Source organism: Sphaerodactylus townsendi, linkage group LG07 (assembly GCF_021028975.2).
Source record: "Sphaerodactylus townsendi isolate TG3544 linkage group LG07, MPM_Stown_v2.3, whole genome shotgun sequence".
In the NCBI taxonomy this organism is placed as follows: domain Eukaryota; kingdom Metazoa; phylum Chordata; class Lepidosauria; order Squamata; family Sphaerodactylidae; genus Sphaerodactylus; species Sphaerodactylus townsendi.
In genome coordinates this window covers 81,570,116-81,591,039 of record NC_059431.1, presented here as the reverse complement: position 1 = coordinate 81,591,039, position 20,924 = coordinate 81,570,116, and the positions used below count along the sequence as shown (strand labels likewise).

The window sequence follows — 20,924 nt, the reverse complement described above, 5'->3', positions numbered from 1 at the left end:
ACCAGTCTGTGTAATGAGAAGGATGTGGACAGAGTAGTATAACTGTTACCTGAAATGCTGAGGTCTGTAATTTTTAGAGTGGGGAATTAGCTGGGTTAGACCTTGCTGTGCAAGAAGGAGCAACCATAAGATCTTTGCCGCTAGAGTTTACGGAGGTGGGTTTCCACAAAAATCTTCTACTGAAGTCAGAAGTAAAAAGTTAACAGTTTTAATGATGGGATAATAATAATAAACTTACGCATGCAAATGTAAAACAGGCACACAAAGAGTTCACACAGTCCTAGGATATTGATAGAAGTGAAGGGATAGCTCTGGAATAGATCAGAGTTTTGTGGGGAAAAGTAATAATTACCTTATCTAGATGAGGAATGGTCCAAGAGAAGTAGAGTTCAATCATTGCGTTGAGCTCCAAAGAAACAGGGTAAAAGGCTGCACTGGGAGCAGTATAACCAGACATGAACATAGTCCAGGAAATACTGAAAACCAGCCTCAAGGTGGCCAGTCTAGTTACAGGGGAAATCATGCTAAAAGAGCTTATGCTAAAAGAGCTAATCTTCCCAGGACAAAGCTCTTGTTTTCCAGAGGAGAGCAAGAGGTGGACACTTTGGCTAATGACTCAAGTGCAGGGAGCAACTAAAATTATTAGATTTTAGGGCGAGTTGAATCACAGCTCAGGGACTTTTCCAAAATTCCAATTCAAGTGAAGGTGGTATTTCCCAGAAGTTAGTCAGGAAAAAAAGATAGAATGCATGCAATGGAGAGTAACTGAAAGGAAACCTTGCTGATATTAGTTAACATATCCTTTGTTGAACTGGAGACAGGTGTGATGCAGTCCTGAGACAGGGACTGATTCCCCAGGCGTAGGTTTTGTATTTCCTGATTACTTTATGAAAGATAAGATGGCTATTATGCATTTCAATGACTGATAGGGAGATATGCCCAGTCAGATTTTTCCCTGTTGGTTCCACTGAGTCAGCACAGGAGATGAAATCTATCTTTGACCTACACCACTAGGGCACTTTATAGGGGAGTTGTGATGGGTAAAAACAGCCCCCCCCCATCCGACCTCAGGTCTGGCTGGTAACATAATTGGAACATAGATTGATATTTGGGGATACAGCTCTGTAGATATGTGGATTCCAGATTGTAAAATCTTCCAAATAAATAAAGATAAACCAGCATCTTAACACACACAGAGAAGCAAATATTTATTTAATTCATTTGTAACCTGCTTTTCTCCCCAATGGGGATGCAAAGTAGCTTATATCATTTCCCTCTCCCACATTTTATCCTCACAACAGCCCAGTGAGATAAGTTAGGCTGAAAGAGTGTGATTGGTCCACGATCACCATGACAAGAAGGAAGCTATTCCTCCCCCCTGCTCTATGGTGTGATATTGCTCCAACATTCAGTCATCTTTCAAAAGAGGGATGGAATGATGGATGGGAGCATAGTAAGTGATAGTTCAATTCAGGTCTGCCTCAGGGAGAGTGCAGTGATAGCCAGTAACAGAGCAGTCTGGTTGAAGGGTAGCTCTGCCTGTTAGTGCAGCAGAACAATTTAAGTCTACCTCAGAAAGAATACAATATCCCATTGTTAGGCCTCTCTCTGCTGATGAGCAGACATTATACCCAGTCGTGGGATTCTAAAAATTCAATAACTGGTTCACCCCATCCCCCACTGCACACCCTGCTTACCTTAACCAGTGGAGGAAGGTGGCGGTGGTCTCGAGCAGCCTGGTGGGGCTGGGCCGGCTGTGGGCCACCCCTCAGCCCAGCCCTTTAGCCAGAGCACCTGGTGGGGCCAGGCCAAGGGGTGGCCAGGGAGCCTGCCGTGGGCCGCCCCTCGGCTCAGCTATGCCAGTCTGCTCTGGCTGAAGAGCTAGACCAAGTGGATGGGAATGGGTGGGTGCTACAGTGCCTGCCCAATCAACCCCCATCCCCCCAGCCTTCCTTCAGGACCTGGGGAGGGCAGGAGGTGGCCTGAAGGAAGACTGGCAGCAGGTGCCGGGGTAGCAGGCTGGCTCCAGGAGAGCTGAGCCAGGCAGTGTTGGGAGGGGTGGAGCAAAGGGCTCCAGGAGCCTCCGGCTTGGCTCGGCTCTCCTCCCCACCCTGTGCTCCTGGGTCAGGGAGGAGAGCTGAGCTGGGCAGCACTGGGGGGTGGAGCAGAGGGCTCCTGGAGCCTCTGGCTCAGCTCAACTCTCCTCCCCACCCTGGGCTTCCAGGGCAGGGAGGAGAGCGGTGCTGGGCAATGCGGGGAAAGGGGAAAGCAGAGGGGGGGTTAACAACCGGTTCACCTGAACCCGGGCTGAACCAGCTGAATCCCACCACTAATTGTACCATATAGTCTGGCTCTTGGGAAAGGGCAAACTGGTAAGAATGGATATCCTGTGCATGGTTATAAATCCAAACTAGCATCTAGTCAGTAAAAGCCTGTTTATTGTTGAAAGTATTAAAGGCAACTCATACTACATTCTGAAGTCATACCTAGCTTAAATTTATGTTCCCCAGCCCATTTTCTCCTTTGACTATCTGTGCTGTTGATTTGTTCCTTGAAACCAACCTGTAAATAAATAAATCTTTTTTATTGTTTATATACAAATCCTGCCTCAGTGGTCTGCATATTTTATTTGTGCACCACAAAACGTACCTCACAGCAGTGAACTCAAAGACTATATATACACTTGCTACCTTGTTAACTGAGAGGAAGGTTTATAGTTTAAAACAAGCTTACTTCCCCATATCCTAGGAGCAGTGGCGTAACTAGGCAAACTGGAGCCCTGGGCAAAACCTGAGTTTGATGTCCCCCCCCAGGCGTGTGACCAATGCAACGTGCACCCCCCCCCTTGTAGCTACGCCCAGTGGCATATCTAGGCAAACTGGAGTTTGGCGCCCCCCATGGGCAGCCACCCTCCCCCACTGTGACCAAGCAATGATTTGTTACACCAGGTTGTTTCAAAGTCACCATCACATTATAGAACATGCCCCAACTCACAAATCTGAACACAGCAATGGGCCATGCCACACAGCAGAAATAATATTTGGAAAACATTTTCAAAATGCTTTCAAAATGTTTTATTACTGCTATGAAAACATTTTATGGTGTTGTATCCAGTCCCCCCCGATTGGGGGAAACAGCATCACTTCATTGTTTCAAAGGAGAATCTGGGCTCCTTAGTTTAAACAAGTGATGCTGGAATCCACCCCTCAAACAGCATCATTTTCTAATGGTGTTTTAAATCCAGGGGAGCCTCCAGATTCTGCTTTTAAATCCAACCTTTAAAGGGAGAATCTAGTTCCTATGCTTTTCTAAACAAACATTGGAAGTGATGCTATTTTGGGGGTTGATTCTCCCTCACCCCTGAAACAGCATCACTTTCAATGCTTTAAATCAGGGGGGACCTCAGATTCTCCCCAAATCACATGTCGAAGGCGGGGGGATTAAAAAGGAAAATCTGGGGAAATTTGGGAGGTGCCTGCTGTCAGGGTGCATTGTTGGGCAGCACCCAAACTTTCAGGGTATCTTTAGGGAGATCTCCCTCTCTATCGATAACATTCCAGGGTTTGGTGAAGTTTATTCAGGGGGTCCAAAGTTATGGACCCTCAAAGGTGTAGCCCCCATCTTCTGTTAGCTCCCATTGGAAACAATGGATGATGGAGCACCCCTTTGGGAATCCATAGCTTTGGACCCCCTGGACCAAACTTCACAAAACCTGGGTGATATCAGAAAAAAATTCTCCTGATGATACCTCCCAGGTTTGGTGAAGTTTGGTTCAGGGGGTCCAAAGTTATCAACCCTCAAAAGTGTAGCCTTATCTCCTATTAGATCCCATTGAAAACAATGGGGGATGGGGCACCCCTTTGGGAGTCCATAACTTTGGACTCCCAGAACCAAAGCTCACCAAACCTGGGAGATAGCATCAGGAGAGTCTCCCGAAACATCCCTGAAAATTTGGTGCTGCTAGCCTAAATACTGCGCCCTCTGCAGGCCAAAAATGGAAAAACACTGAAAATACAAAAAATCCCACAAACGAGCCTGCAGTTTTTGTGCCCCCCACAGGGCTGCGCCCAGGGCAACTGCCCACTTTGCCCTATGGGAGGAATGCCTCTGCCTAGGAGACTGTGTGAGTCCCCGCCCCAGTTGTTAGAAAAGGCCAGTTCAATCACCTAGCAAGCTTCCAGCTCTCCCAAATACTAGGCTAGCTCCCATTACACCATACTAGCTCTCCAGTGGAGATGTTTCAGAAATATTATATGTTCAAAGTGGCTGGCCCAAACCAATGATAGGCTGCTGCATTTTGCATTAATTAAAGCTTCCAAATAATTTTAAGTGTAGTCCCACATAGAGCACATTAGGGTATGCCAGTTTCGATGTTACAGTAGCATGTATCAGTGTAGCTAGCTCAGATGAGTCAAGATAAGGAGACCAACTTTTTGGTAAGATGTAGCCAACCTGATTTTCCATTACCTAGGTGGGGTCCAATAGAATTATCTATTGGCCATGCTGACAGAGGCTGATGGGAATTGTAGTTCCTGAACATCTGGAGAGCCGCAGGTTCCCTACCCCTGATCTAGCCTCTTCACATGATCTTACAGAGATAAACTCATCCTATCCAAAGTTGGCAGATCACTCCCTACCAGGACATCATCCTTTCCCCATAGCATCACTTCTGCCTCACCTGAATTGTGTTTACCCTTAGTTAAGGGTAAACTAAATCGGATCTCATCAGTTTCTTGAATGTTAGACAGAAAAAATAGAACTGGGTATCATAGCAGGAATAATATTTATTGAAAATACGGGACAACAGTATATGGCTTGTGAGATGCCTTTAGGGAGCTGGGCCACAGTTTGTGCAAAGCCTCAAAACAGGAAGATGTTCTAATCTGCCACTTTTTAAAATGTTTGGTATCATGAACAAACAAAATAGTCCAAATGAAATCAGCAAATTCTAAACAACTATTTAAAAAGCAACTGGTATTCTAGTAATGTTATTATTCTTTTGGTTTTTGTATTTTGCTCTGCTTGAGGGACAGAGAACAAGGGAGATGAGAGTTTTTCCATATACTGGCAGCCTTGATAATTATTTTATCTTGAAGGCAAGAGCATTCTGCTGTGGGACTTCATCTCCTTTCTATCTTCTATCACATTTTTGTTTACTTGCCTTCCTGTGCTCAGTCCTGCAGCTTTGCTTCAGCAATTCTAACCTGTGCTGCATAGATAAAGGGATTTTTGGAGAAGGAAGAGCATCAGCAGAAACAAACTTAGCTGGCTCATTAGCATGTGTTAGATGTCTGACTAACCCCAGCTTTGAGAAGTTACATATTCATCAGCTGACTACAATGAATGAAGATGTTACAGTGAATTAGTTATTCATTTGCTTGCCTATAGGGAAGCTGTAGGATATAGAGAGCTTTTTTATTTACCACCCTTCATACTTTATTGTTTTCACATTAAATGTTGTCTTCTGCATCTCACCTGACCTAACCAGCCCTCAGAGAGAAATTCAGCCACATTACCATGCTATCACACATATCCTATATGTTAAAAAGGATTATAGACATCACGGTGCATGGAAGAATGCTGATAACATATTTATTACATGCATAAGTCTCATTTGTATGAAAGGAAAGGAAAATAGTAAGGGATGAAAACTAGAAATAAAAAAAACACAGAGATATACAAGGCAAGAATACATAAAGCCATTTGAAATGTTAGAATTCCTTCCTGTTATGTTTAACATTTTGGCTTGTTTCTTTCTGCTTGTATACCCACTACAACCCCAAGTAGTTTCTGTGCTGCATTATTTAATCAATCAAAAATGTAAATTGCTGCAGGAAAACAGCTGAGGGTGAAGGGGGTTTGGAACAAAATTAAAATATACTATAGAAATAATATTTTATTATCTATTTTGTAACCACCTAAATAAATTGCAAGCCCATCGGTAAAGAGGGGAGTAGGAAATAGGGATGGCAAAAACCATCATGAAAACCCTGAATCGCAACGTAAGAGACTAACTACCTTTTGGAATAAAATTGGCCACAACTTCATTGATTTCAGCAGCTGTCAGAGCCTTGGCATTGCATGGAGCAATGGATTCAACTATCAGGCAGCCATCCTGTCAGCCGATATGCTGCATCACCTAGCCACAGTCTACCTGCTACGCAGGGGGAGAACATGCGAGATGGCAGGTTGTAAGATTCCACTTGGGTGGGAAAAAGTCATGAGGCAAAGTGAGCCCTTTGCAGGCAGGCCATGGCTTAACTAGTGTTGGGGCAGGGGCAGGGAGTAAGCCCCACCCTGTGAGGCCTCCAACCTGCTTCTTGCCCCTGGCCTGGCCCCAGGAAGCTTCTGATAGGCTGGCCAGGTGGAAGAAGATTGCCCAGTCAGAGGAAGTAGAGCAAACAGCCAGGGCCGAGACCTCTCGTGCTTGCATCAAGGCCCATCTGGCCACTGGCTGCTGCAAGGGTCATGTCCTGCTGCCTCCCTTCATCCACAAATGAGGGCTCAAATAAGTCTGAGCCCCTCTCTTACTGGAGGAAGAAATGTTGTGAATTCATCAGTAATAGATTAGACACTGTAATTTGTTCAACAGCTTTAGTACGACATTCGACAGTTTATATGGAGGACTCTTTGATGTTAACAATGCTTTCCTTACCTTGGTATTATTTTTCTTAGAGCCAGACACCCCGACCTAGCTATGCACTGTACATACATGGAAGCAAGCTTCCATGCATGTATCCCCAGCTGGATAGGATATTATAAACAAACTTCCCTAGCCACCTCCAATAACCAAAAATAGATCCCCACTGATAACTGTTATGAAGGAGAAGAAGTAGAAGACTGAATGTAGTCTTCCCCTCACTGACTGATGGAATCCTAGTTTGCTTGCTTGTTTGTGTGTGTGTGTATGTGGGTATGTTTGTGTGTGTGTGTTTTGGTTTTGCTCCCCAATGAGATTGCAGCACTGACTTCTAGACACACATCCTGTTAGGGCCAGAATCTTTTAACACAAAAGTCTTGGCTGTCAGTATAGCAACACATGCTTCAGTTACTAGTTTTAAACTCCTGTACAGACCTAAATCAATTCATTAACTGCCAGTATGACTTGGTCTCTGGTTTCTCCCATCAGCAATCTCAGTGGACCCTGAAAATATATTACATTTTTATCCTATCCCTCGTCCAAAGATCTTATGATATCGTGCATGGTTCTGCCTTCTTTCATTTTATCCTCACAGCAACCCTGTGTGGTAGGTTAGGTTAGGCTGTGTGGTAGGTTAGGCTGGAAGGGAATGACTGACCCAGAGTCAGCCAGGAGGTTATATGGTGCCCAGGAGTTTGAGCCAGCTCTCCGCAGGCTCTCCCCAGTCCAACACAATACCACATTAGTTCATTGAAAAATCATTCTGAAAGGTCCCCCAGTTTTCAGGAAGTAGTTTCTTCTTCCACATAAGGGTATATTTCAGTACAAGCCATTGTAAGCAGTATTTTATTCTTTTTGGCTGGGATTAGCTTCTATTTTTATGTGAATTAAGCTGACAGTTCTTTGTCATATAGGAGAGAATGTCGGAATGATTAATGGGACAATAGGCAAATAAGGTATATCACTATTTCTTTACTCTTTAATGTTCTTGATACACTGAGTTACAACTAAGATAAAAATGACTGAATGATGGAGCTGTCTCCAGAAAAATGCAATTCTGTCAACCTGATTGATATATTGTATGTTTAGATGGGAGGAGAGCTTTCAGAATCAGTATTAGGACTAAAGCATATGGATATCTGGTATAGTATTATTGATATATTGATTGTGGATTCATTGTATTTTGTATCAAATCTTTTAAAAGTGGCACTTCATAAACAAAAACTAGACTATCTCCCCCCCTCCAATATATATGTATATACCGGTATATATCCTAGTGCTCTGCCCTGCAGTAAACCTATGGTTCCAACAGGGCAGAGATTCTTGTACTGACGCAATTAAACTTGTGTCACGAGAGATCCCTGTTGCCCCGCAGTTTGCAAGTGTGGGTAAACTGCAAGGTTTTTGTCTTGCTGCAAGGCTTCTCTCCTTCCAGATGGCTCTAGAAGACAAAAGGTTGGTTGCTTTTTAAAAGCCCTTTAAGGGTAGTATCAATATTGCTTATATTGATATTGTGGAGGCTGCTTTCGTGCCTTTGCATTTTAAGGGGAAAGTCTGCTGTGATCACTGAGAGCAGGTCAGGGAGATTTCGCTCCCCCCACACCGCCTTGGGATTGACAGCAGTCTTTCCCCTTAAAATGCAAAAGGCATGAGTGCAGCTTCCACAATATACCTTTACAGTTTTTTACCTCTTTGTTGTCCCTTCTGGAGTCGGCCAGTCTGGGGTGGATGAGGGTATGTGGGTAGATAGTTCATCTACTTCTGACTGGGTTTTTTGAGAGGTGAAAGAAGGACCTCAACACTGTGCTCATGCAAAGTGGTGTCAAGTCACAACTGACCTGGTCACCTCAGCAAGGGACTTTCAAGGCAAGTGATTAAACAGAGGTAGTTTTCCATTACCTTCTGCAGAGTCTTCCATGGTGGTCTCCCAACCAAGTACCAATCCAGGTTAGCTTCTGAAACCTGATGAGATCAGGCTGTACTATATCATTGATTCATTATACATCCCTCTGGATGATTATGCTCCATTCTGTGCTTTGTCACCACAGATGAAGGCACAGGGTCTCAGACTTGCAGCCAAAAACTGAAACTGTCCTTGAATGCAGGAGCTCCTGATCCATCTGAACCTGTGGTCTCCGGCTCTTGAATGGGCGTTTGATAAGACAGACAGAGCAGATCTTCCCTTGAGTACCATATTACAGATCATTGCACTAAACTGCAACTAGGTCATCTTTGGATTTTTGTACACACACACTGTCTAATTGTTTTTATGATGCAGACAACTTTGTTTTTTATCATATTTATATGTGTTGAAAATCACCTCAATCAATTGCTTCAGAATAACAAGATACAAATATTTTACATAATAAATATAATCCAACGAATCTACACATTAGGTTTCATTCAAAGGACCACAAGGAAAGCTGTTATAAACACATGTAACTGCCTGATCCTGAATCAGACTGTTGGTCCCTCAAGGTCAGTGTTGTCTGGTCAGACTGGCAACAACTCTCCAGGATTTCTGATCCTTCTTTTTTTTAACTGGAGAAGCCAGGGATTGAACCCGGGACCTTTTGCTTGCCAAGCAGATGCTATACCACTGAGTCACAACCCCTCCCCATATTACGCTCTGCTTGCCTAACAGCTCTTTCCCACCTCACCTTCATGCTACAATTCACTGCACTCCCCCAAATTACGTTTCTAGGGGAACATAAACTGTCATAAACATTTTTGCTGAGCAAGGCTTTGGATCCAACCCAATATTTCTCCGTTACATTTTTATCTTTGCAAATGGAAATGTAATTCTTGCTTCCCACATGTTTTCTCATTGATGTAGATGAGACTGAATAATCTACTTGCTGGGAATTTAGTACAAGGCCTTGGCATATATAGCCTAGATCTAAAACTACAGTTTAAATGGAAAAGTAAAAAAAAATACAACTTCTGTTGAAGGGAACTGTGACTCTCAGAAGCTTTATACCTCAAAAAATTGATGGTCTCTAAAGTGCTCTGGACTCAAATTTAGCTCTCTTTTTTGCAGATCAACATGGGTACACTTTGAAACTAGTTGTATAAATCTCAAGCAACCATTATTTGGACTGTTTGGTGTTTCCAAACTACTTTGTCTTAATTGATATTTATATCTTTGTGTGAATACCTATCTTCATTTATGACTGGCCAGAATCAGAAAATACTTTAATAAACTGGAAGTTATTATAGGCTTATTTTCAGCAGCAATTTATCATAGCAATTTGATCAGTACATCACATGGTTGTACTGAAATTGCCAGATCTCCTAAATCAAATTCATATGTTGAAGCACAATTCTGTCCAGTGTAGAAGCAGCTTGTATTTATATGTTGCAAAGTTCTTGCTGTGTAACTAACTTACAGGCAAGATAGCACAATTGCTTCAACCTAACACCTCCCTTGTGCAGCCATGCACATGAAAAAATACTGTGGCTTAATTTTCTACTCATGTACTGATAGTACATTCTAGCAATTAATTAATAAGCATGTATTGAAAAGCATGAAGCCACATTCTCAAAATAAATGGCAAATTCCTCAGTGGAAATTAAAGATGCTTGCAAAAGAATTTTTTGTTAATTCATTCTTATATTATTAAACCAGCAGGGTTGTAAGAATGGTTTTGATATTCAAGATGGTCTCAAGCCATTCTTGAAGTGAGAAATGAGCTGCTCAGTGTCCATATTGTTAGGACCTTCTCCAAGGTGCTGAAGAAAAAAAGCCAAATAAAAGTCTCACTTGCCCTCCCCTTGAAGTCCCCCCCCCCCGACTTAGAGTAGCTCTTTCTATCAGAAAATTGTCTCTCTATCTTTGAATGTCAGGGATTATTTCATCTTTTTTTTATTTTTACATATGGAAATTTTCCTCCTTTAGCACCATTGATGCAAGGCAGAGCCATCTTTTGGCATCTGTGGCTTGCTGGAGTGTGAAGGCTCATGAATATTCTTTGGTAATACATGCAGATTTTTAAACACCGCAGGTATGAAACAGTGTCAGCCTTCACTCTTATTGGAAAATGGATCCAGTCATTGTTCACTCTCCTTACAGTTTTTGTTGCAGGCTGTTATATATCTGGGCCAAAAAATTGGTGGTAGCTCTGTGTAAGAACTGTCCATTATGTGTTTATCAGCATTCAGAAGTTTTCAATTATGGCTTTTACAAATTAAGAAGAGCTATGAGAGGGGCCTTACATGCATTGTGTTTGGAAACTTTGTCTAATATCATCTTTGACCTCAACTTTGCTGCTGTTTTGTTAGGACGATAAACTTATTCCAAAGTAGTAAAACTATTAATATGGGTTATGACGGGTTTCTGACGCTGTTGCTAAGCCATACTGCTGTATTATTCACACTGTTATCTTATTCAGTACTGTAGTGAGCAGGTGAGAAAATGAAACTCTTTCCAACCAAAGAATGAATTACAACCTCTTCCTACCATAAGCATGACACCAGTCAGGGTAGCTCCTCAGTTTTTCCTGATAATGCCCTGTTGAGATTCTTTCTCCCACTCCAGTACAGACACACACCACTGTTCTGTCAGCACTGGTGCCCAAGATAGGTTGTGAAGGTGTACAAACTTTTAAAAAAATACAATTAGCAAAAAAAACCTCCACAAGCAACTGCTCTTAAGCTTTTCAGAACTGCAGGAGGACTTCGAAGACGAATGTTCTCACCCCCCTCTCAAATGATTCTACTTCTATCCATGGCCTCTCTGGGGGGTGTAATATGCCCAATATATTTACTGAGCAGTAAATGCAGAAACTGTCTTCCAGTCTGTCTTACTATATCTGGTTGGCAGTGACACGCACTCACTTAAAAAAACAATTCTGCTGCTTTACTGGCATCTGGACCATGCATACAGTGTGGTTTGGTGCTTCCTGAAACACCACACAACACCTGAATTAGTCTAGTAATGCCCCAAAACATCCAGCCAGTATCTGACAATAAGGTGCCTCCTGAACTTGGAAACCATCAAACTTAATTAGCGGTTCTCCACTACAATTTAGAATGTATCAAATAATAGGGTGGCTCTGCTGGACAAGATCTACATTAGCTCAGAGAGACTCTACTAAATCTCATCTGCCCTGTAAGCTGTTAAATTGCCAAAGAGTGGAAGGGGATATTTTTTGGAAAAGCAGCCAGTTAAGAGTGTGTATTCATATATTTCCAAGCTGAAGCATCACTTGAAATGTGCTGTTTCATTTTGGCTCAGAAACACCCCAAATGACCAAATTCAAGATCTCCCTTGTAAGAACTAGAGGTAGTGGGAGCAGTCAGGAAGGAAGGAAAAAGAGACCTCACGAAGGCTGGGCCACTGCATGGCACATGCTGCCACACCTGAATGTTTACTTTAAATGCCATCACTCAAGCCGGCAAGCAGCAGCGACAAGCAAGCATTCTGCTTGCTCGCAGCCTCATGAAGAGGCCGAGCCAAGCTGGGCACCGGCTTATATAGCCTGCCCGGCTCCCTTGTCACATGATGGTTCCAACCATCACATGACCACCCTCCGAGGCATAAGAGGAAGGAGAGCAGCTGCTCCATCCTCCCCTGCCGCAATGGCACCCCGGGTGAGTCCAGGTGCGCTTTTTACTGTATATACTCGAATATGTCGACTTTTTCAGCACATTTTTTGTGCTGAAAAAGCCCTCCTCATCTTATACTCAAGTCAAGGCTTTGACAGCTCTGACAGCCCCCTCTCTTCCCACCATGGCAGCGAGAGAGGAGAGACTTTGAAGGACCTACCCCCACCCCCTGCAGCAAGAGAGGGGAGGCTCCGCTCCAGTGGCATAGCTATCAGGCACGTGGGGGGGCACAAGATGGCCCAACATAGCCACACACCCCTACCAGGCTGAGCATGAGTGCAAGTGCTCCAGAAGCCCTGGCTACACAGAGCCAGTATATGTTAATAAAGGTGGGGGGGGGGTTTGCAGACAGGTCCTTCCTTTGGGCTATCTTTAAAGTTATGGTGAGTATTTTTAAAATTATAATTTTTACCTGTAATGTAAGTTTAACATGTTGTTGCTGCCCTGAGCCCTTTAGGGATGGGCAAGGTATAAAACTAAAATTAAAAATGAATTTTAAGGTTTTTTTACAGCATACCAGTGGGCGGAGCTTCGGACATGTAACGAGGAGGTTTGAACCCAAGAACCCACCCTTACCTACGTCCCTGAGTGGTATAGTGGTTAAGAGCAGGTGTACTCTAATCTGGAGAAACCTGGTTTGATTCCCTGCTCTGCCACCTGAGCTGTGGAGGCTTATCTGGGGAATTCAGATTAGCCTGTGCACTCCAACACACGCCGGTGGGTGACCTTGGGCTAGTCATAGTTCTTCTGAGCTCTCTTAGCCCCACCTATCTCAGAGGGTGTTTGTTGTGAGGGAGAAGTGTTTTAATGGTGTGTTTTGTTTTATTTTAATAACTTTATGTAAGTCTTTAATATAATAGCTGGCTTAGTGGTCCTGATCAGGGCAAAACAGCAGGATATAAATTTTGTAAACATCAAATACATCATGGGAACCTACCATTCAGAGAGCAAAAAAAAAAAAATCCACCAGGCACCACCCGGGGTGTTCTGTGTATGTAAAGTAATCTTTGGATCTCATTGAACATAAGTTCTTTATAAAGCATAGTAGTGTATCATCAGTTTTAAAATAAGATGATTTAAGCTGTTTTGAAACTTTATATCTTCTTTGGGATTGTATAGCCTGTCACATTATACACTAGAAGATACTTTCAACCAAATGTAATTTTTTTTAGCTGTGGAAGTGATAAGCATACGCTTGTATTATTTATCAGTTGGTGTGCAGGATGATTTTGCTTGCTAACACAGGCAATATTTTGAAGTAGAAATTTCTCGAGATGAAATATCCTTTAAAATCTGTCGTATGAACACTTTCTACTAATTCATGTATTTTAAAGACCCATTAATGTAATGTCATCATTTGTTTCATAACAGAGGACTAAGCAGAAAATTATATTTTTCTGTAATACTTTTCATAGGTTGTGGCATATTTTTTAAAAATATTCCCTGCCAAAGCAATCCATTCTTTCCTTGCAGCCCTGTTCTATTTGCAGTAAAACTGTAGCCTTCAAATTGCTTAACCCAGAAGCCAATGATGCTGTTTGGAAGTACAAGATTACAATTTAATTTAATATGTTTTATAGCACTGCCGTATGAGTCTGAATGGGCGCAGTACAAGAGCTGGATCTAAAATTATAACATTCTAGCAGACCAATGTATTTTGCAACTGTTTGAACCAGTACAGATCTCTTTGTAAGGTGTTGCATGCATTGATTCCTGTATGAACAAAAAGAGGCATCAGGTAGCCACTATAAACACAAGCATTGCTGTTTTCTGGCCCTTCCTCAATATACAACTGTATTAGGAGACAAGAACCACCATTACTGACTTCCCTAACAACAATCTTGGTAATTCTTTTAGAAGAAACAAAAAAGTACTATGGGAACAGGAAAATAGGTTTGAATATTATATTTGATATAAAAGAATAAGGGATCTATATAAACTGAAAATCAAGGAGTCTTTCTCTCAGTAGTAAAAGTAACTGGTCAGCAAGTTACAAAGCAGGGAAGATCTTATGTTACTAAGAAATTTATAGCATCCCAGTATAGGACTAAAGATGTGAGATAGAGCATATCTTATAAACCTAAAGGCATCCTCAGCTAGATAAGAGGGACTAAGTTAATAAACACAGAAATGAAGATGTCAAAGGTTAGATAAATCTGATGAGATAATTAAAATATGTTTTTCTACATTTTAATGAACTCTGAAATGATAGTGAAATATATGAAAGGTATGCATAGACTGTATTCTAGGGAAACCACAAATCATAAATAATTTTTACAATCATTTTCACCTTTTTAGTAAATAAGATGTATGTGAAATTGTGTTATCCTGGAGAAGTTTCTCTAACATTGGGATGTGACTTTTATAGTAAATACATTAATAATTCAGATGTTTGTTTCAGGTCAAGTGTGATCAGTACTGGCCTAGCAGAGGAACAGAAACATATGGACTGATCCAAGTGACTTTGCTGGACACTGTGGAGTTAGCAACATACTGTGTTAGGACATTTGCACTTTATAAGGTACTTCTCCGCTATATATATTATATATATATTATATATATATATATATATATATATTGTATTTGTGGGGGGAGGGATTTAATGGGACAGCACATGTTTTAGAGAATCATAACATTTCTAAGGAAGGAAACGTTAGCTGCATCACAAGCATGTATTATCTCACTTTAAAAGGGAGGGAGTTCTCTTAACATAGATGCATTCAACTGGCAAACAGTCTACATGCATATAGTCCACCAGTCAGCAACAGTAACATTCTCAAAAGGATCCTGCCTAACATTTCTACAGGAATTGTGTGTGTGTGTGCGGGGGGGTATTTTAATTGATTCTCCCTCCTGATGGAGTCCTCTGTTTTCTCCCTCAAGCTGTTTTGATGGGGTCTCCCATTTCCCAAGAGCAGCATTTCTAGTAGCATTTGGACTGCAGTGTGAGGGGGGGATGTTAAAATGTGGGGTAAAATGTGGTGTAAAATGTAAAATGTAAAACAGCAGAGTAAATAATCATAGACACTGCTGGTTAGCTTAGGTAAACTTTACTAAGAAAAAAAGAAGGGAAGGGTAATAATAAAGCAGTCCGCTCTAACGAGCTACATGCTGCTTCTACATGGTGAGAAGGTATGACTCCAACTGACTTAGAACAAGGAAGTTTTCAACTTCCTCTCAAATGTGGATGTGCTTCGAAATACATCGTTTATGGCAATATATTGATTAGCCAATGACAGTCAGTGGATCATTTCATTAATGCAGGTATCTAGTTAATCAAACCCCATTGGCTATGCTAATCCAACCAATGCTTACTTACAAATAGTTTAATTAACTCTTTCATAATTGAAGGACTTGACACTTGCATATACCAAAGGAGGCAAGAAAGCCAAGGTTCACTGTCAGAACTCCTTCCTTCAACATTAACTTCCAGTGGGATCTTTGTTATTTCCACCATCTTTATTTAATTTCTTGATATGTAAGCTAAATCAGTTTTGTTGTATATTCTTCTGTACATTGCTTCACGTTCATTCTTCTAAAATATTCTATTCCTTACATTAGCCTTTTAGCTATTTGAATATTTTCATTTTGTTCTCCTTCATCTAAGCTGATTAACAGCCATTTTTAATAGCATTTTTTTGCATTTACACAGGTTTCTGAACCAAATAGTGGGTAGCAGACATACCAAGTGCCAGTGTTGTGCATATGCCATCCAGCATCATCTTGGCTAATGTCATTAGTATAATTAATCAGTAACAGCTATCTATTGAAAATGGGCTGGATGTCAAGATGAATAACAGATTAGGTTTGCGTGGCAAGACAATTTATTGCAGCATCTTATCATAAAGTTGTTTGTGTTGTTTTTATCAGATGGAATATTGCATAAGTTTCACAATCCTTTTCTTGCCTTTTCATTCTTGTGGAATTAAGCAGTCATTTCAATCAAGGCTTTTTGTCCTGTAGAATGGGTCAAGTGAAAAAAGAGAAGTAAGACAGTTCCAGTTTACCGCCTGGCCTGACCATGGAGTTCCAGAACACCCTACACCATTCCTAGCTTTCTTACGACGAGTCAAAACCTGTAATCCTCCTGATGCTGGACCAATGGTTGTTCACTGCAGGTAAGGGAAAGCTTTGCTTTAAAAAAAAAATGAAACCCTCCATATTCAGCATTATGAAAATGTTATACCAAATCAGTTCATTATTAGGACTGCAAATACTATAGCATAACAACACAAAGCCATTATATCTAGTTATCTCACAGTTCTAGTTATGAAACTACATAATGGTTGTAATCATGCACCTAGATATAGACAACTAACAAATTAGCTGTCTGAGGACAAACTTTCGATTTTTAAAATTTTTAGTACTATATGGTGACCTGCTTCTAAAACCAAGAGGAGTTTCAAAAGCAATTTGAATAGAGTCATGAGTGGATGGGGTTAACCATTCAAAAACAATGTTAAAAATTCTGTTGGCATTGTACTTGAAGTGGCTTCATGAACCCTGGCAATGAAGTACAGAATACACACGAGGACTACCCAATTGTGTACCCAGACTCTCTCTCTGCTTCTCCTTTTGTAGTATGCATACACAATCTTCTAGCTGCATGGAATAGGAGTTTCAGGAACTTTCACATGCTCTAGTGTATGCATGAAGATTTCCTGTGCAGTACTTTGGATCTCACCTATACTTCCTGTGTGTGTGTTTATGAGAGAGAGAGAGAGAGAGAGAGAGAGAGAGAGAGAGAGAGAACAAGAGATCATCTTGGAATCACTATGATTTTGCTGTTCGTATACCCCTGTTAATAGAATTTCTGCAAGTTAAAAATCAGATTTTTCAAATTCTTGGATATTTCACAAGTTGCTTGGATGAATGGGCTGTAATAGTATGAAATTTTTTTTCCAATGGCACATTTACCCATTCTACTCTTCAAGAGATTGTCAACGATCCTAATTTACTTATTTGAAAGTTGAAATTATTTAGTGAGGCATCCTAACAAGTATTAGAAACAACCTGTAATTGAATGTACATTAAAATTTCCAACTTGGAGACCTCCCAGAGTTACAGCTCAAGACTACAGAGATCAGTTTCTTTGGAAAGAGTGGACTCTGTGGTTCCTATTAAGGTCACCCTCCGCCCCAAATCTCCAGGAATTTTTCAACCCATAAAAAAACTTAATTTGTTTAGATAGTTTGTGAAGGAAACAGTTCACTCACAGCTTTGCAGTGGCATTCCTGCCTAGGGACAGGGGGTACCCTCTGTCCCCAGGCGCCCCTCATCAAATGGGGGGGCGCCAACATTTCAGGGTCGTTTGTGGTTTTTTAAAATTTTAAGTGTTTTTTCACTTTCCAAGGTTTCGCAGGGCGTATTTGTAGCAGGCTAGCAACACCATAAATTTCCAGGGTACCATCCAGAGACCTCACCTCCTGATGCAGATACCCACCCAAATTTGAGGTGGAAATGTTTGGTTTAGGGGCAGCAAAGTTATGGACACTCAAAGGGGGTGCCCCAACCCCATTGTTTTCAATGGGAGCTAAGCTGAGATGGGGGCTACCCATTTGAGGGACCATAACTTTGGTCCCCCTGAACATAACTTCACCAAACTTGGGTGGCATCATAAGAATAGTTAACAGATGATACCCTGAAATTTTAGTGTCACTAGCTTTAAAAATACACCTCTTCCAGGCACCCCAAGAAATGTGCCCAAAATTTCAGGGTATCATCTGTTAACTATTCTTATGATGCTACCCAAGTTTGGTGAAGTTATGTTCAGGGGGACCAAAGTTATGGTCCCTCAAATGGGTAGCCCTCTTATCTTCAGGTTAGCTAGTCTCCATTGAAAACAATGGGGATAGGGCATCTCCATTTGGGCATCCATAACTTTGCTGCTCGCCTGGAATGCTGTAAACATTGCCAAACTCTCAGGTGGTAATCAATATCATGAGCAAGCTCTCTGGATGATGCCTCCCTGAAATCATGGTGCTGCTAGCTTTAAAAATTCAAGCCCCTGCAGGCCTAAAACACTTCCAAAATAATTCCCCAAAAAAAACCCAAATACCTTGCCATTCAAGCATTCTGTTCATATTTGGGCAGTGACATAATCCCGGACAATTTTGTCCGAATGTGCCCAAATTCTGCTCATATTCAACAGCCAAATATGGTATTTTGTTTCATCTCTGAGATCTCCAACCCTCAAAAAGTGATGCTGGCTGTAGTCAGGATGGAGAATCCACCCCCAAACAGCATCACTTTCACTTTTGTTTTAACCGGGGACCCCAGATTTCTCCCTTTAAGAGTGAGGTTTAAAAGAAGAATCTGAGCTCCCTAGTTTAAACACCATTGAAAGTGATGCTGTTTGGGGGGTGGATTCCACTGGAGGTGTTTTGTGAGAGATGATGCTGACATTTGTTTGGTAAATGTTTTGCTGGGGGTGATTTATGAGAGATTTACATACTTAATACCCACTTGCACTGTCTTGGAGTTGTTTCTCAGGCTACCTCATAGGGTTGTTCTGATTAGGAAATTAGGAAAAGAGTTGGTGGGGAGAGAGCCATGCATGTTTTGCTGGGAGTGGGAGGTGTTTTGTGAGCTGGTACAAAAATCCTTGTTTGGTCATGGTGGGGGAGGGTGGCAGCCCATACGCCGGGCGGGGAGGGGGGCGCCAAACTCAGGTTTTGTCCCCCGGCACCAGTTCGCCTAGGTACACCCCTGCCCGTTGGACATCTAGGCAGCCAAAGCTACTTCTCACTTTCTCCCTCACTGTATGCTGCTCTTTGTTCCAGATTTAAATCGTCCTTCCTTCCTTCCTTCCTTCCTTCCTTCCTTCCTTCCTTCCTTCCTTCCTTCCTTCCTTCCTTCCTTCCTTCCTTCCTTCCTTCCTTCCTTCCTTCCTTCCTTCCTTACTTAACAGATGTTCAAAATTATGTTGTCATACTTTAATCATTGTGACCAAAACTCATTCCCTCATTTCAAGACTGTAATAACTAGAATATACTTCTTTTTATAAAGTTCTGTTTCCTTTTTTTCAGAACAGAGCAAACTGTGTTGATGGTATAGTATAAAAATAATCATAATCATTTCTCAAATAAGCTTTTCAGGCATAAATTTGAGGCACATGACTGAATTGACGTAAAATCATTGGATGTTGTTTTCATGGATGCCAAAAAAGCTTTTAACACAGTACAGCTAAAATGAACAGTTCTGTTAGGCAACAATAATAAAGCTGTGAGTGACTTGTTTTCTTCACAAACCACCTAAGCAAACTAAGTTTCTAGCTAGGGCATACATTATTGGTCCTTGCAGGGCCTAAAAGAGTTGCTTGTTAACAGTTTAATCATTCCTTCTTGGTATAGTCCTAAGCAGAGTTACGTGTTTTGACTTCAGAGTTACACCCTTTGAGTTATGCCCAATGACTTCAGTTGCACTGCCTGTCATAGCTCCCGTTCCATGGATCTTTTCTTGCTGCTCAGATGTGCTGATTCTGATCAAAAATACCAGTCTAAAGCTACCTTTTCTTTACCCATGACACCTAGCACCATTCCCTGATGATAAAACATGTATACTGAGGTATTGTCTATGAACTGAAACTCTGGTTAAATATTGAAAACAGTCTAGACCTCCAGCTTCTTCACTCAGATATCTATTTTGTTTCTGTTTTGTATTATTTCATAGAAAGCAGTAAATAAATAAACATGAAAATAACATCAGGCGTTGCAGCTGACTCTTATACCTCTTACAGATATGGTACTATAAACAATTGCCTATTTTGCCAAACACTTTGGTTCTGTTAAATAACATACATGCCTAATGAAGATGCACATTTTTTCCTCTGTATAATACACTCCCTATTACAGAGCTGTTAAGTAGTATCATAGTCCAGTTTCTGTTTCCATGCTGATGTTGTTTAATTTGTAAAATTAAATATCCTTTTAATGAGTACTGATTGTTTCGAACATAGGCTTAAATTCTAAGGATCTGCAATAGACAGCATATTATGTGGTCTAATGATAGCAGGGAAAGCGCAAGGTTGCATTTGAAGTTGGATTAATTCTGGGAAACAGGTGCTAATCAGATCACAGCAAAATAGCACCATGAGGCAACAACAAGCATTTTTTACTTTTGGGTGCTGTGTGGTTTCCGGGCTGTATGGCCGTGTTCTAGCAGCATTCTCTCCTGACGTTTCGCCTGCATCTGTGGCTGGCATCTTCAGAGGATCCTCTGAAGATGCCAGCCACAGATGCAGGCGAAACGTCAGGAGAGAATGCTGCTAGAACACGGCCATACAGCCCGGAAACCACACAGCACCCAAGTGATTCCGGCCGTGAAAGCCTTCGACAATACATTTTTTACTTTGTTTCCAAACTTACAGAACTCTTAGTAGTTGCTTCAATAATATTACCTAGAATATTAATGAGAAAACGCAGTCACTTATCCCATGTTTTCCATACCTGAGTGCCATTGGGTAAGCCTTTAGGAGTCATTTAGCTTAATGAAGTTTTCATATACATTGCTAATATTTATAACAGGAAGAGGCCTCAACATTTTTGAAAAATTAATTTTGTAGATTTAAAGAACCTCTCTCACATGATATGTAAAATTCCACATTCTCATGCTGAAGATAAATTATTTTAAACCCATGATCATAGTCTTGCTGGGGAGGGAAGGGGAAAACCAGATT

At 41.4% G+C, this 20,924-nt stretch overlaps 1 protein-coding gene across 42 annotated transcripts in view; it reads left to right on the top strand.

The window, feature by feature from the left end:
- The window catches only part of PTPRD (protein tyrosine phosphatase receptor type D), a 1,487,793-nt gene that overhangs the window by 1,412,214 nt on the left and 54,655 nt on the right, over positions 1-20,924 (top strand). For all 42 annotated transcript variants that reach the window (XM_048502785.1, XM_048502811.1, XM_048502810.1 and 39 more), the window contains 2 exons: positions 14,649-14,768; positions 16,211-16,365. In XM_048502785.1, the coding sequence (XP_048358742.1) occupies positions 14,649-14,768; positions 16,211-16,365 (275 nt within the window). The remainder of the gene's footprint in view (positions 1-14,648; positions 14,769-16,210; positions 16,366-20,924) is intronic.